The sequence below is a fragment of the Podarcis gaigeae genome, assembly GCF_964106915.1.
Source record: "Podarcis gaigeae genome assembly, chromosome: 4".
NCBI classification, from domain to species: Eukaryota; Metazoa; Chordata; class Lepidosauria; order Squamata; family Lacertidae; genus Podarcis; species Podarcis gaigeae.
The window spans coordinates 56043412-56058208 of NC_139677.1; the positions used below are offsets into that span (position 1 = coordinate 56043412).

Consider the following 14797-nt stretch of genomic DNA (forward strand, 5'->3'; position numbering starts at 1 on the left):
ATGTTAGTTGATAAATGGATCTACTAGTTAAATATTTCTGCCACAACAACATCTAAGCTTGATGTTCTTCTAGCAACACTTCTATATCTATTTTCTCTTGCTGTCCCCAAGAGATTGCTTTAACTGCTGTTCATTTAACCTCTGCTTTTACAACTCTCCTGATAACAAGGGCATGACCCATCGTTTTAGGAACACAGCACCAGATGACACTATGAAGCATATATGAAATAACAACTCGTTACCTGAACCTGATAATTCTCTGCATGTTTGCTTGGAAGCAAGATCCATGAAGCTCAGTGAGATTTAGTTTTGAGTAAACATGTACAGGACCAGACTGCATGTACAAAAGAAACAACATGTTTTATTGTGTTGGCATCTGTTTAGTAAAAAAAAGAACCTTCAAATGACTAAAAATGAGGTAGACTGTAAAGAAACTTTTTTTTTAACTAAAATAATATGTGTTGATTACAAAGACTGATCCTACAAGGATTTACTTGGTTCAATGTGGCTTACTTCCAGGTAATGTGAACTGTGACCTTAAGCATATTTAATAACCTGAAGCATATTTATTTAGTTTATATACTTTTTAGAGACCCCATTCAAATGGTGCATTACCACAATGCATAAGAAAATTCATATTTTTTATGAAAATTAAAATACTGAAAATCAATAAAATTTAAAACAAACAGCAAGAGCTAAACGATCAAGTGAGCGTCACTAAAAGGATGATGAGAAGCTGAGGATGATGTCTGAAAGGAAATCAAAGAGGGGGTCATATGCACTTCATGGAGGAAGAAACTACAGCTGAGGAGTCAGCGCTGGAAAAGGTTTGTCCCTGATACCCACTAGCAAGTTAGCTCATTAAGGGAAAGCAACAGAGCAGGGCCTCTACTGTCAGCCCCAACACCTGGGTAGGTAAAAATGGTACTTCAAATTAATTGGTTCCAAACCATTTAAAGGTTAAGAACATAACATTAAACTGAGCTTGAATATGAATAGACAGCCAATGCAACTGGCAGGGAATAGGTGTACATGATCAAAGCGCTTGACTCCCAAAAGCATCCTGGTGGCTGTTATATGCTATTTGGATCTTCAGAGACAGCCCATAGTGATCTAACCAGAAACACTTCTGAAGTTTAGCCATACAAGATATCTGGATCACTGGGTCACACACCACAATTACCCAAGAGTCCAGTGTCGCTGTCAAGCATTAACCCACATACCTGTTTGGTAAGAGTTTCCAAAATATTCTGGAGTTGTCAGCTTTAAATCACATTTTGGAGTTGTCCTGGAATGGCCCTACTTATTTCCCTTACACTACCATTTAAGTGTACGTGGTTTAATTAAGCATGGTAATTTGTGTCATATACTATTGAGCAAAGCTGCATGTTATCAACAAAGTTATTATATTTAGAGCACACACTGAATAATGCCAAAAGCAAGAACCTTTCTAGGTGCGGTTGTCACCCATTCGTTATGTCAAATCCAGACACAGTCTGTATTGAGCGTCTGTTGTAGTGTTATTGCATCTTCGCAGCACTAAATGCTTTATTTTTACTAATTGGAAAATGCATAACATATTTACTGCAAAAGCCTGGGCAACTACTGATTACTGTGTACTTTGCTATGGCCACACAACCTCTGTGTTTTTGTGTGTGTGGCATAGTCTCTATTGGACCAACAGCCTCTACACTATAATAAAAACAGAAGGTAAAAGGTAAAGGACCCCTGGATGGTTAAGTCCAATCAAAGGGACTATGGGGTGCGGTGCTCATCTCGCTTCAGGCCGAGGGAGACGGCGTTTGTCCGCAGACTGCTTTCTGGGTCATGTGGCCAGCATGACTAAACCGCTTCTGGCACCGAGGAACAGAACACACGGAAAAGCTGTTTACCTTCCTGCAGCAGCAGTACCTATTTATCTACTTGCACTGGTGTGCTTTTGAACTGCTAGGTTGGCAGAATATTGGGCTAGTTGAGCCTTTGGCCTGATTCAGCAGAGTTCCTCTTTGGTTCTTAAGGCAGCTTACATGTCACATTAAAAAGCACAATCCTATGCATGCTTATACAGTGATTAATCCCATTACTGTATGTTCAGTGGAGCACAATACAACCATTGCACACAGGTATAGGATTGTGCTGTCATATTTTTTTAAGTGCCACAAGGCATTACTGCATTTGGCCACCTCACATTTTAGGTCTTTGGTGGCTCTCTTCTCTTGGTGCACCTCAACACTGGAATACCCCTCCTGCTATGTGTTTTGTTTGTTGATTACTGTTATTATTACCCCTTGCCATAGGAAGAATCCCACGCACGGAAAGCGCGGGGGGCGCTTGCCCATTTAAGCAAAAAAGCCAGCGCTAGAGCTCTCGTCCATCCTTATTACAAAGGATAGGAAGAGAACCGGAGGGAGAAGCGTCTGGGCGAGCGGGAAAGTAGCGAACAGCGGCCCCTGGGGGGCGACTCCCTGACGGGAATTTGGGGAACGCGGCGCGCGAATAGACAGAGCGAACGGGCGAGGCGGCGGGGGACTGTCGGGGAAGAGGGAACCGCTTGACCGGCCATTCAACCAAATTTCGGCCGCGGGGGGGAGGCTGGGACGGTACTGGGACAAAGCGGCGATAAGCAGGCAACTGCCCGAAGCAGTCCGGGCAGCGGAATAGGCGGCGAGGTCGCCTCACGTGGGGCCACCTCAGGGGCAACAAAGCCTGACTCGGTTCATATGGCGGGAAAACAAAAGGCTGCCCCCCCCCCTCGAGCGCGGGGCGAGAGCCAAGTACCTTTTCTCCGGTCACGACGTGCAGCCCTTCCCGCACTTTGGCGAAGGACCCCTCGCCCAACTTCCTTCCGATCAGGTAATTGCCCACGCGCTTGGTGTGCTGGAACTCGCGGAGCCGCTCCCGGGACGCGGCCGCGTTGACCCAGGCGGCCAGGAACGTCCCCTCGGGGCTGAGGGGGGGCGTCGTGGGCTCGTCGCCGCCGTCGCCGAAGCTCGCCGCGGGGGGCTCGCTCAGGAGCCCGTCGCCAGCAGCCGCCGGCATCCTGCTGCTGCTGCTGCTGCTCCCGCCGCCGCAACTCGGTGCAATCAATGCCTTCTCTTTGCAACCCTTGCTGCGCCAACGAGCTTCTGAGAAACTCGCTTCTTTCTTTCTCTAGCTCCTGCTTCTGCTCCCGCTACTCCCCAAATTCAAGTCTGCAGCACCAGCCTGCCAATGTGATCGGCACCCGCGTGTGCACGTGGGGACCCGACGGCGGCTGGCTGGCTGCTGAGGCGCACTTTGCCTCTCAGGGAAATGTCAAGCAAAGAGCAAAACAAGCAAGCAATGAAAAAGCAAAATAACAGAAAAGAAACCCGCTTCGCCAACGGGGTCTGGTGGAGATCTAGCGCGATTCGGCCGCCACGAGGAACTGGCCCCGGATCACAGCCGCGCAGCTTTGCAGCCAGGTCCGGCGAGCTGCGAGGCTGAGGCTGTGCACGCCTCACGTTGAAGAGGGAGCCTGAGCCAGCTCCCGCAGATCAATTGTCTCCAGTCTCCGTGGAAGCCCGTTGGCTGCCTTCCCCTCATTGGATCTGTCGATCACTTTCCCCCTCCCTCTCGTACCGCCCCTGGCTGCCTCCTTCTCCTGGTGCTGCTGCTTGAGGCTCTCTTCCCCTCTTGCGGAGAAGAGTCTGGGGAGGCGGGGGGGGGGAGGAGAGAAACGTTTCATTCAGGCTAAATTGGCAGTAATTTAATCCGATCCCTCTGCTGAGAACAGATGCAATGAAAACTCGACAGCAGTCGTGGTCCTTTAGAAATTCGGGCAGCTCCCCCTGCCTCCCCGTGTTTTTGGTGTAATGCAGATTCAACCCTAAAGCCAAATCGCATCGAGGAGCCCCCTTGCCAGCGAGTTATTTACGCCTTCAATTCACGAAGATGCTGCATTTCTCTCTATAATTAGGGCAGTCAAGCCGTGACAGGCGCTCTGCGTGACTCCTTTCGGAGCAAAGCCTGGTTTATTTTTCTCAAGATCTCTTTTATTCCTTCCCCGATAATATTTTTCTTGTGTTGCTTTGTGCCCCTTTTGTGCTTGAAAGCACTTCACTTTGCTTTCACTTCTTTGCGGGTGACATGTGCTCCAGAGCTCAGATCGTGACAGCCCTGGCAATAAAAGCATAAGCGGTCCCCACCTCCCCTTTCTGTTGTAAGAAATTGAGACTGAAAATGCAGTTACCTTGGCAGCTTAAAGCAAAGGAAAGCCCCGCCTTATATTATACATTATTTTTATTTAGAGCTGCAGCCTCCATTTTATGTTCTCAGCCCTCTTTTAACAATTCCCAACCTCAGCTTTAGGAAGCATTACATCCTTCATTCTAACTGCTATCTTAAAACGCTCCACACTTCCACAATGCAACTTGAGTAAATATAACTACATACAGGGACTATGAATAGTTGAGGAAAGTCACAACTATTGCTTGTGCAAGACAAACTCATAAATAATATCAATGCCCCCCCCCCCCAGGGCAAATAGAGACAGCCAATCATCCCCTCCATGTGCACAAATCACATCCTAGGCCTTTATTGAGAGTCTGCCAATCCTCAGGTGCCTTTTTTGGGGGGGATGCAGGAGGCAGGACTGGCAGGCAGGTCCCCCTTTCACTACTGGACTTCTACTTGCGGAGCTTTGGATGCCATTTATAATTAATTGACAATTTGCTGTCCTTTAATGGTACCCCCAGATCTGCTACCTGCTATCTCCATCAGAGTGCATTTCGACGAAAAAGGCAATTGCTGGCATCAATAGCCCTAATCCTTTCTGCAAATGTTGTAATTGCAATACACTCCGTGTGACAATTACCCTGATCACTTGCTGAAATTACTAATTCCATAGTTAAGAAAAGCTTTTTATATAGAAGTATACAGGAAAAAAAGCTGAAATCATATGCTTTTGTTTACGGGAATTAATCCCTCTGAACTCAGTGTGACTTATTTCTGAATAAACACCCGTAGGATTGGGCTATATAAGAATCTAATTTTGTTCCCCCAACGTAGTCTAATGGTAGGTCTGATGGTAACGTAACCTTAGCTTGTGTGCTGATACTGCAAAACTTTGCATACACCAATAGTACTATCACTAAGTCTTTTAATTGTGATATTTTAATAAGCCAATCACCCTACATCGTATCCCAAGGCTGAATATGGTTCTCATTACCTGTTTCCATATTCAGCACAGCACAGTAGCCATAAGGTACCTTTTCTACAAATCTAGTTCATTTCTCTCCCAGCTATGTGCAGGTTTTTCAGTTGATATTGGCCCCCTGAAGATTCAATAGACTGAAGCACTACTTTCCATCTGCCTTGCGTTCTTGTGTTCTTTATCCCAAGCCTCATATATAGTGCACTTAGATCTGTTTCGCATTGGTTATAATTTGTTCATTGCCAGCCTCTACAGGGATCCATAGGGCTAGTTCCAGATCCATAAACAGAGTGAGAGCTTAAGAGTACATCACAAGGCAATAATAAAAATAGATAAACAGGTGTTTTATTTGCTTCATGTTTTTATTGTGGCCAGTTTATTTAGCATAGCTGTTACATCAAAGAAAGACATCATCTGGTCGTATTCATTGATCCAAGGGTAATATGTTAACTTCAACTCTAGAACATTAAAGGAAGTGTTTCAGTTATTTTAAAAACTGGGATTTCCGCAGGGTGTTGAGTGTGTTGTGAGAACAGGGATCAAAAGTCAATTGCCTGCCCAGTTCCAAACCAGGACTGTAGAGAGAGTTACAGATAGGTAGCCGTGTTGGTCTGCCATAGTCAAAACAAAAAAATTCCTTCCAGTAGCACCTTAAAGACCAACTAAGTTAGTTCTTGGTATGAGCTTTCGTGTGCATGCACACTTCTTCAGATACACTGAAGAAGTGTGCATGCACACGAAAGCTCATACCAAGAACTAACTTAGTTGGTCTTTAAGGTGCTACTGGAAGGATTTTTTTTGTAGAGAGAGTGGTCTGAGGATAAACATGTAATGGCATCAGTGTTTCTGTTCTCTAGCATAGCATTCATGGGGTTCAGTTATTTGCCATAAAATTTTTAGAAAAGATAAGTGCGGTATGATTGTCTTGAAGATTTGGGAAATTAAAAAAAACATTTTGCAGATAAATACACCTTAGCTAATGAAAAATGGAGCCTTTCTGTATTCCAAAGGAAAGTGAAAAAAGCCCATTGGACTATTTTCATGAAACAGATCAGTGGCACCGAAACAGGCAGATTCAAAAGTATATCAGATGGTGGGAGAATGTTGACTTTGGTAAGTATTCATACACACACTATATTAATAGTTAAAATTTCTAACTCTAAATATGTGGCCACTGCTTCCATTTTATTAATTCAAAAAGACTACACAAGGGTGATGTCTTTAAGAATATAGTGTTTGTATGCGTACCCAAAGAGGTGGCCAAACTGATTTTGGGAGCAATCCAATGCAGAAGCAGCTGGCATAAAGCAAGCCAGTGTAAATGAAGCCAAGATAAAGTTACACCAGATCCAAAACCCATTCAGTAATGGGGCTGCTGCTGCTCTCTCTAAATCTGGCAGAGCAGTGGCCGACCTTCGGGTCTCAAATTTTAGCGGTGCCTAGTGCAACACCAAAATTTTGTGTTCCCCCACCTCTCCCCTTCCATTCTACATCATAGTTACAGTTCCCTTGAAGCTCCACATCCAGTGCAACCGAAGCAGTCACTCTCCCCTAAATCAGTCACTGGAAAGAGGGCAAACAAGTCTTTAAAATGGTTTTGTTATTGGGTCACATGACCAAGCTGAAAAACCTTGGGATCCAACCTAAGTCCCCTTCTGTGGTCCCATTCCTGCCACACCTCCAGAATGCCCCTTTTGGGGGACTTACATTGGGCTCGGCTCAGCAGGCTAAGCTGGGATGAGCAAATTATGTTGGCGTATCTTCAGCTGAGATGAGGTTGGGGAGTTAACACCCTCTGAGCCAGGAATCAGCCAGTTGATCCAGAGATCCACTGTATCCCGATTGCTCATCCTGGAAGATATTGCCATAGGATTGCCCCATTAATCAGGTAATTCACTTTGGGAAACACAGTTCATACAAATATATTAAAGTATTTTTAAACCCAGTGTATGATTTAGTCTGTTAATCTCTAGCCCCTAAATTTTGACTCAAAACACACCCTAGGAGTTCTATAGTTAAAATGAAAAAGCAAAGAAGGCAGGACAGCCTTACTGTATGCCTCTTTGCAGCTGAATTACAGCAGCGATTCAGGCACTGGAAATCACCTTAGAAACTGGTGATAAATATAACATTTTGACACCCTTAATGTGGTAGGAAGAGTGAATGCATGAATGCTGGCAAAAAGAGGGCTACCAAATTTGATATGTATTTTTTAATTGCCCCCAATACTATTATTACAGCTGTGTATGTGCAAGGGGCTGTTGATTCAAGCATGCAAGTAAAGCCAAAGATATGAAGGGCGTAGGAGCGATAAAAGCAGAATTTCCCATACAAAATTAATGCAACACTCCCCCATCCCCAAATGACCATAGGTTTTTAGTATGGAGTAGACTAGGGGCACGTAAATGTTAGCTTTAAATGCCATTTCCCCCACTGCATTTCAAATTGCGTTTTACATTGCTGTGCATATCACTACCTGGCTTGTTTTCCTGCACCCACAGCCCCAACTCCTATTCAATGCAGCAATCATTGTGCAAGCACAATGGATGTTTAAAATGTAAACCCCTCACCTTAACTGTGGCTTATGGTTTCAAATGGTTTGGAAGCTGTTTTGAGGAAAAGCACATACCGGTAATAAAGAAACTACAGAGTAAAGATGAATTGTGGCTAACTTCTTTTGTACCGAGGTTCAAACGCCAGCAGTAGGAGAGCACTGGAGTCTGAGTAAATACACAGCCTACCTTGCAAGCAGAAACAAGCTAAGTACATTAGGATGCCATTTATTTTGCAATGACATGGTGTTTGAACTCAGATACGTGATGAAACAGATATAGGCAAAAGGGCATTGTTGGGTACTTAGAAGATGCGGAGGCATAAAATTTGCATATGCTCATTAATATGTATAGGTGCAAATTTAGGCCAACTTTCAGAGGGGAGAAAACAAACTGGCTCTTGCTCTCAGGGCATACTCTCTAAGCTTTTGGGACTTATTATCACATAAGTGTATAGGAGTGCAGCCCTGTGGCACCATCTTGTGCATGTTTATGCAGCGTTAAATCCTGAGCTCAGTGGGATTTACTCCCTAGTCATTATATTTAGGGTTGAATTGCAACTTAAGTCCTTTTTTTTTTTTACAAGTTCTCTGATAAAATTCTTAACGCATATACAGTACCAACCCAGTTAAAATATTTAGTATTAAATGAAGAGGATGTATAAGATACTGTGTTAGTTAAGGAAAATTAATAACGTATGCAACCTTTTCCCATTGTATTAATCTGGAGCTCTAAAATTGGAAACTTCATTTTTTCTGTCTTCCTTTGTATACAGAGAGACTTGCAAATGAGTTTCAACAATAATTGTGTGGCATATCACAGTTTACTTGATGCAGTTGGGTCTCTGTGCGATTCTCATCACTAATGAAGACACCAGAGATTAACTGCTAAGGGATTCAGTTATGAAGAACATGTTTTTATTATCAAATGTGAAGACTTCTGAATGCACGGAGGAATCAATATACTTTGAAATAAAGCCTGATTATTAAATAAAGAGTATAAAAACAAATTTAAGGTGCAGATGAGCACTGCTTCATTTAGCTATACTGTAAACATGTTCATTTGATATATTCCATTTTTATATATCTGTTATATATCTGTTCCTAAGATGCAGCGGATGTCACAAGGGACCCTGCATGAGTTTGATGGGCTGTGGACCAATGGCCCCTCCATTGCCTGCTCCCTCAGGTTCACAGCACAGTGAGAGGGCAGACCTCTCTGTGTATGAGGGTGTATGAGGCAGCCATTTTGGAGAGAGAGATGAGGGAGAGATCGGGATGTTGAGGGTGGAATGTGGAGGATGCAGTTCATTTATGCAGCGCAAGGCTTACTTGCCCTCCCCCAATGTTGTATTCAAGCTGGCACCCCTGGGTGGGTGGAACAGAGGCAGAGCACGACCCTTGGACCACCTTGTACGTTGTTTTGAATATATTCTCAATGGTTTTAAATAGGATGCGACCGACTTAGACCCACCTCCTCTCAGAATAAGGACAGTCTGAACTTCAGTGGGTGCCTATAATTGGACATTGGGTTTGGGGCGATTACAGATAGCCCAAATATTTTGTGTGTCTGATGAAGTGGGCTCTAGTCTGCAAAAGCTAATGCCACCATAAATCTGTCTTGAAGATGTCCTAATACTTTTTGTTGGTTTTGTTGCAACAGCCTAACATGGCTACCCTTCTGGAATTTTCCCATTACATGCTGATTATTATAGCTGAACATTTTCTATGGTAGGAAATTCCCCCGTTATTCATGTATTTGTGCCTTTATTTATGCCAATCAGAAGTGCCAGTTGACATTTCACATGCCAAGAGACTCATCCTTATCTTCTGAATTTCCATTTTGGTCTGCATGCACACATTCATGAGAGAGCTATTTTAATCACAGCCCTCAGTTCACCTTCACTTCAACTTTTGAGCACAAGTTACCAAGACTGCCACACTGTGGTTTATGGAGCAACGAGTCTGCAAACGTGTCTGAAGCAAAGCAAAGCATTGCCAAAAGTGATGCAAATTCGTCACTGACTGCTGCCACTTCAACAAAATGTTTACTCCTTGTCTACACTCTTGGCTCTTTGCTGACTCCTTGATTTTCAGACAGACGGAGATATTTCTCTGAAGTGGAAACAGATTTCATTATTATTATGGGATGATTTTTACGTATCAGTGAGAAACTTGATTTCCTTACATGATAATTGCAGCTTGCAATTCAATTTCTTTCTCTCTGAACTACTAATTTCTCCTTATTCTGTATCTATGAACAAACCAGTTCCTGTAATTTACCTGAATTGCAAACAAGGTTTGCAGATGTTTTAAATATGTCTTGCCTATCATATCATCATTTTCCTTTACCTTTTAAATATAAATTTAGTGACAGTTGCTTATGTCATATATATATATATCACGAACAAATAAGCTATAACACAAAATACACTACAGTAATATATATGATAACTTGCACACAAAGTAAAACACAAACGTACACACATACACCATGGAAGAAGAAGTTGACATGCAGGAGGAACTTATTTGTCACTGGTTATATTGCCAGCATCAGATTGCTCTAATGCCTGCATATTAAAATCCAAACAAAGAGCCATGCAAATTGCTGCCACTGGTTAGTTGCCTAGCAACTATACAATGAGTACTGAAAACAAAGTACAGTCATACTACACTACCATGCTGAGCTTGAAACAAAGCCTATAGTATGACTTGTGAAACACTATAAATCGGAAATATTTAAAAGGGTTGATGAAAATAAAAGAAAGAAAAAGATATTTTGAGACTCTCTTGATTTTACAAATTTTCCACAAGGAATGGGCTCACAGGTAATGCCATGACAAATGCTGTAATAATTTATGCCCTCCCAAATGTGTTTACATTGAAGGTGCCACAAGACTCTTGTTTTGTTTTGTTTTTTGCTTTGGAAACTGTAATATGAGAAAGATTTAGGGCTATAGCTCACATCTCCCATCCATGATGCCCCTGTCTACAGGCAGCAAGCAAGCAACATTGCTATGCTTGTACACTTATTGTTTACTCCTGTTATGTCTCTGGCTTTTTGTGCAGGTGTAAAAATGAAGCCTTGTATATGCACATGGAATTTTGTTGTTCTTAATGCTCCTAGGGAGGCTGTGGCAGGGGGAGGATCAGACAAACCACAGTGATCCTGTACATGATTAGAGCTTTAGCATATATACTTTAAAAACAACAGTCTTAGGTCACTTTTTCTTTTGTTATGGATGGAAAACTAAATAAAAATCATTTTGAAAAAAATAAAAACAACAACAGTCTTAGGTCACTTCCAGACTCTTGCATGGATCTCTCACCCATTTGGGGAGATGCTGGAATATGTCCTTTGCACAAGAAAGGACGCCTTCATAATCCATCCCCAAGAAAGCGGCTACATTGTGATAAATTAGGGATTAAGGAGAACTTCAGTGTGGTTCACATTTTAACGTGACCCAACCTAATTTGCACTTCTAGAAACCAAATGCAAACTGAAACGCAGCTCTCCCTTGAGTTTCACAGTTGTCTGAATTTTACGATGTAGTTCTCCAACTGATAAATGTGGATAAAAATGCACATATTAGGGGAAGGTGTTCCTAATAATGAGTATTTGGGGAAACTTGCATTACGTTAAGATAAGTTGCTTGTAAAAATCTATGTAGTAGGAAAAATTGGCACTAAAAACGTTGACAATTTTTCACGAGAACTTAAAAAAAACATTCACATACCGATGTGAAGATGTGGAGAACTGAACTGAACTGAATCAAAGAGAAACCAGAATTGAGAGGTTCAGCCAGCACTGTGATAAAGAGGAATGGCACTGCGAGGCTCTGGTGTAAAAAATTCACTTTCTCCCCAAATCACACTTTTTTGCACTAAGCAAAGTGATGAGAAAAAGGAAGTGCATGAAGGCAATGTTCTATAACCACTGCACCATTTTTTATTTTTTAGTGCAAGGATGAATGTACAATAGGTAGGTTGTCTGGAAATGTCCTTGTATACAAATACTCAGAAGGAAGGCAGATGATGGCTGGAGGTAGGAATAGAATCTTGTGGCATCCAGATCCAGAGGTTTTTGGACTACATTGACAATGCTGGCTGGTGCTGATGGGAGTTGGAGTCCAGCAACATCTGGAGGTCTCAGGCACCCCACTCCTGCTCTATACCATCAGCTTTGAGCCACCATTGCATCACTTGTCTTTTCTTGCAGCAGCCAATGCAGTTGACTGCACCCTGATTCTCTTTTCGCCTTGACCTCCAGGACAGATTCTGGCAGCTGTCTTGTCAAGCCAATTACTTTGGACAGGAATCTGGCAGGAAGCCTTGCTCGTTTCTGCCCCTCTGCACTTTATACAAGCCTCCAAGAAACAGTAGGCCTAAATGTAGCTCTCTAGTGATGGAAACGAGACAAAGCCTGCAGAACTGGATGCAAGGTCACCTTATTATAACACAGCTTGACAAGGCTCATTTAAGAAATGAAGGCACAGTACAGTACCTGGTTACAGTCAGAATTAGAATATTTGTCTGCTTGATGCATTTGCTTCAGCTTTCAGAAGAAGGAAGAGCATAATGCGCTGGCACCACTCGTCACCTAAGTGTTGCTGTAACTATGGGGATGAAATATACCGAAGTATATTTATGGAAGAGAGAGATTTCTGTGCAGTTTCCCAAAAGCACAGGCTGACTGAAGTATGAAGAGACCTCTTACTCGCTTGCACAGGACTGCTGAAATTAAGATGCGAAGACTTAATTTCCCCCCCAAGCAAGTTGCTGATATTCCTCCACTTGACTTAATATATTTTGTCTGCAAAGCTGCAAATATCGCCCTGACATAGATCACTTTTGCTAGCTGTTTTACAATATCATTTCCTAGAAAATACATATAGGAGTTTCTAGACTCTATATTATATTCTCTAGGGGAGGTGTGGTGAACCACCAGATGTTGCTAAACTACAGCTCCCAAAGGCTTTGGGCACTGGTCTGGCTTGCTGGTTTCTAATGGGAATGGTAGTTCAGCAACACCGGGAGGACCTGACATTCCTCGCACCTTTCCAAGGGCATAAGGAATCTGATTTCGACTGAAGACTGATTTTGGTTTGCTAGACAAGCAACAGCTCCTTCAGTTTAATGAATCTTGAGTTGCCCCTGGAAGAGGAGACTGGACATTTGATGACCATGAACAGTTCTCATAAATAGAGGACAAAGGAAATGATTCCCGTTCCAACTTGAGAAATATCCTTGGATTAATAACCCATCCCCTACCAAAAGGGGAAGGGACTAGCATTTATTTTGCTCAAAGCAACCATACTGAATTCCGCATTATGATTTGCTTGTACTGAGTATATGAGTAGGGATAAGCACATTTTTTTTGTTTTTATTTTATTTTATGATTGTAATGTACGTAGTACTATTTTTATAACCCATGCTGTAACCATTTGGTGAAAGGCAGATTATAAGTATGAATAAATAATTATTTCACAAACATGAAACCTGTGATGTTTTAAACTGTAATTCTTATGCGACTTTTGAAAGTGTGTGTCAGGGGTTGGAATTGCAAAGATCACAAACTAGATCACACTTGCACAAAAACAGCAAGAGCCAACCAAATGTTTCAGATCTAGATTGCACCTCCAAGCATGCATGGTAGATACATGTTTATGGTGTGGGCGTCCACTAGGAGGATCTGTACAAAGAAGTTAGCATCTTTGGTGAGGATTTAGTCTTTGTGTACATAAGCGCCATCTCGTGGTGTTTATTAATATTGATTCAGTATGTATTTTCTGTACATTAATTTGATTTAGCAAGCTGGCCATTGCTATTCTTTTGTTCAAACAACAATAAAAAGCACATCAGTATAGCATAAGATGTATGCAAAATTTTCCAAAATATTATCCGTAATGTGATTAATAAAATGAAATAAAAAAAGTGGTTAAGGAAACAAAAGATGTTATAAGGGATTAAGATTGCAATCTTTTCTGCATTTGCTTGGAAATATGTCTCAACTGAATTCAGTGAAACTTCCTTCTGAGTAGACATATATAGGAGTGCACTGTTAATCACTTTGATCCCACTCAATAGTAACCTTTCAGATTACTTGTAAGTATTTAACAGAATGATCTAAATATCATATATATATCTGTATGTTGTCTTCAGTGCAACACTATTCAAACATGTTCAGATGTCTTAACATCTTTGCTCATCTCCTTCCTCTTGTATCCACCTCATTAAATCTATGGGTTAATAAATAGCAGTATTATTCCTGTGTGTGTATCACAGTCTTTCATAACAAAATGCTTCACAGTAGTCGAGTCTGAGCCTGTTTATCAAATGTAAACTTCCTGTTTTCAAATACAGATTTTCTTTCTATATTTGCTGGAAAAGGGTATAAAGGATTATACCTGCCGACAACAATTCTGAGCTGATTCCTAAATCAACATTTTGCCTCATATACTTACTGTTACATGTTAGTGTATTGTTACTAGTTGGGGGGGTAGGCTGTATGCTTAAGCCCCTTTTTAATTCCTTGATCCAGCAAGTGTTAATATCTAAGCAGATGACAAATGCCTCCCCCTTCAACTTGCTGGTAGATAGAGGGATAAAGGCCAGGGTTGAGGTGTATGTGTGGTAGAAAAGCTAGAAGCTGACTATCTGTAGGCTGGGCAGCTAAGAGACAGGGTCATACCTAATTTCTGTTGGAATCCAAGACTGTGAATTCTATCAAAGAAGCAAGACCCTCTTGGGGTGGTAATGATGTGAACCCTTCTGTCGTAGGCTCAGGTTATATATACGTGTGTGTAAGTAAACCATATATCCTAAAGATACCACAGTCTCCACTGTCCGACATTCTGAAGGAAACATGAACCCTGGGTAAGTGACTGGGACCCCTGGAATCTCACAGTTTTGGGGAGATTGGGGAGGCATGCAACAGTATGAATTCATGGGAATAACTCAGTTTAATAGGTTATCCACATCATTTCATCCCGAGACAACCATAGTGAACCACAGCTAGTTGACCCTCAGTTTTTTTGTCTGATTCATCTCACTCACAATATCACTTCAAAAAG

General features: G+C 42.1%; 1 protein-coding gene and 1 long non-coding RNA gene across 2 annotated transcripts in view; one reads left to right on the forward strand and one right to left on the reverse strand.

Moving 5' to 3' along the window:
- The window catches only part of HUNK (hormonally up-regulated Neu-associated kinase), a 57071-nt gene extending 53458 nt beyond the window's left edge, over positions 1–3613 (reverse strand). The window contains exon 1 of the mRNA XM_083736672.1: positions 2779–3613. Within this exon, the coding sequence (XP_083592798.1) occupies positions 2779–3039 (261 nt within the window). The 5' untranslated portion in view covers positions 3040–3613. The remainder of the gene's footprint in view (positions 1–2778) is intronic.
- Positions 2799–8491, forward strand: LOC310843903. Its single transcript, XR_014563763.1, has 3 exons — positions 2799–2853; positions 6105–6286; positions 7675–8491. It is a non-coding gene; the product is annotated as an uncharacterized lncRNA (long non-coding RNA).
- The last annotated feature ends 6306 nt before the right edge of the window (positions 8492–14797 follow it).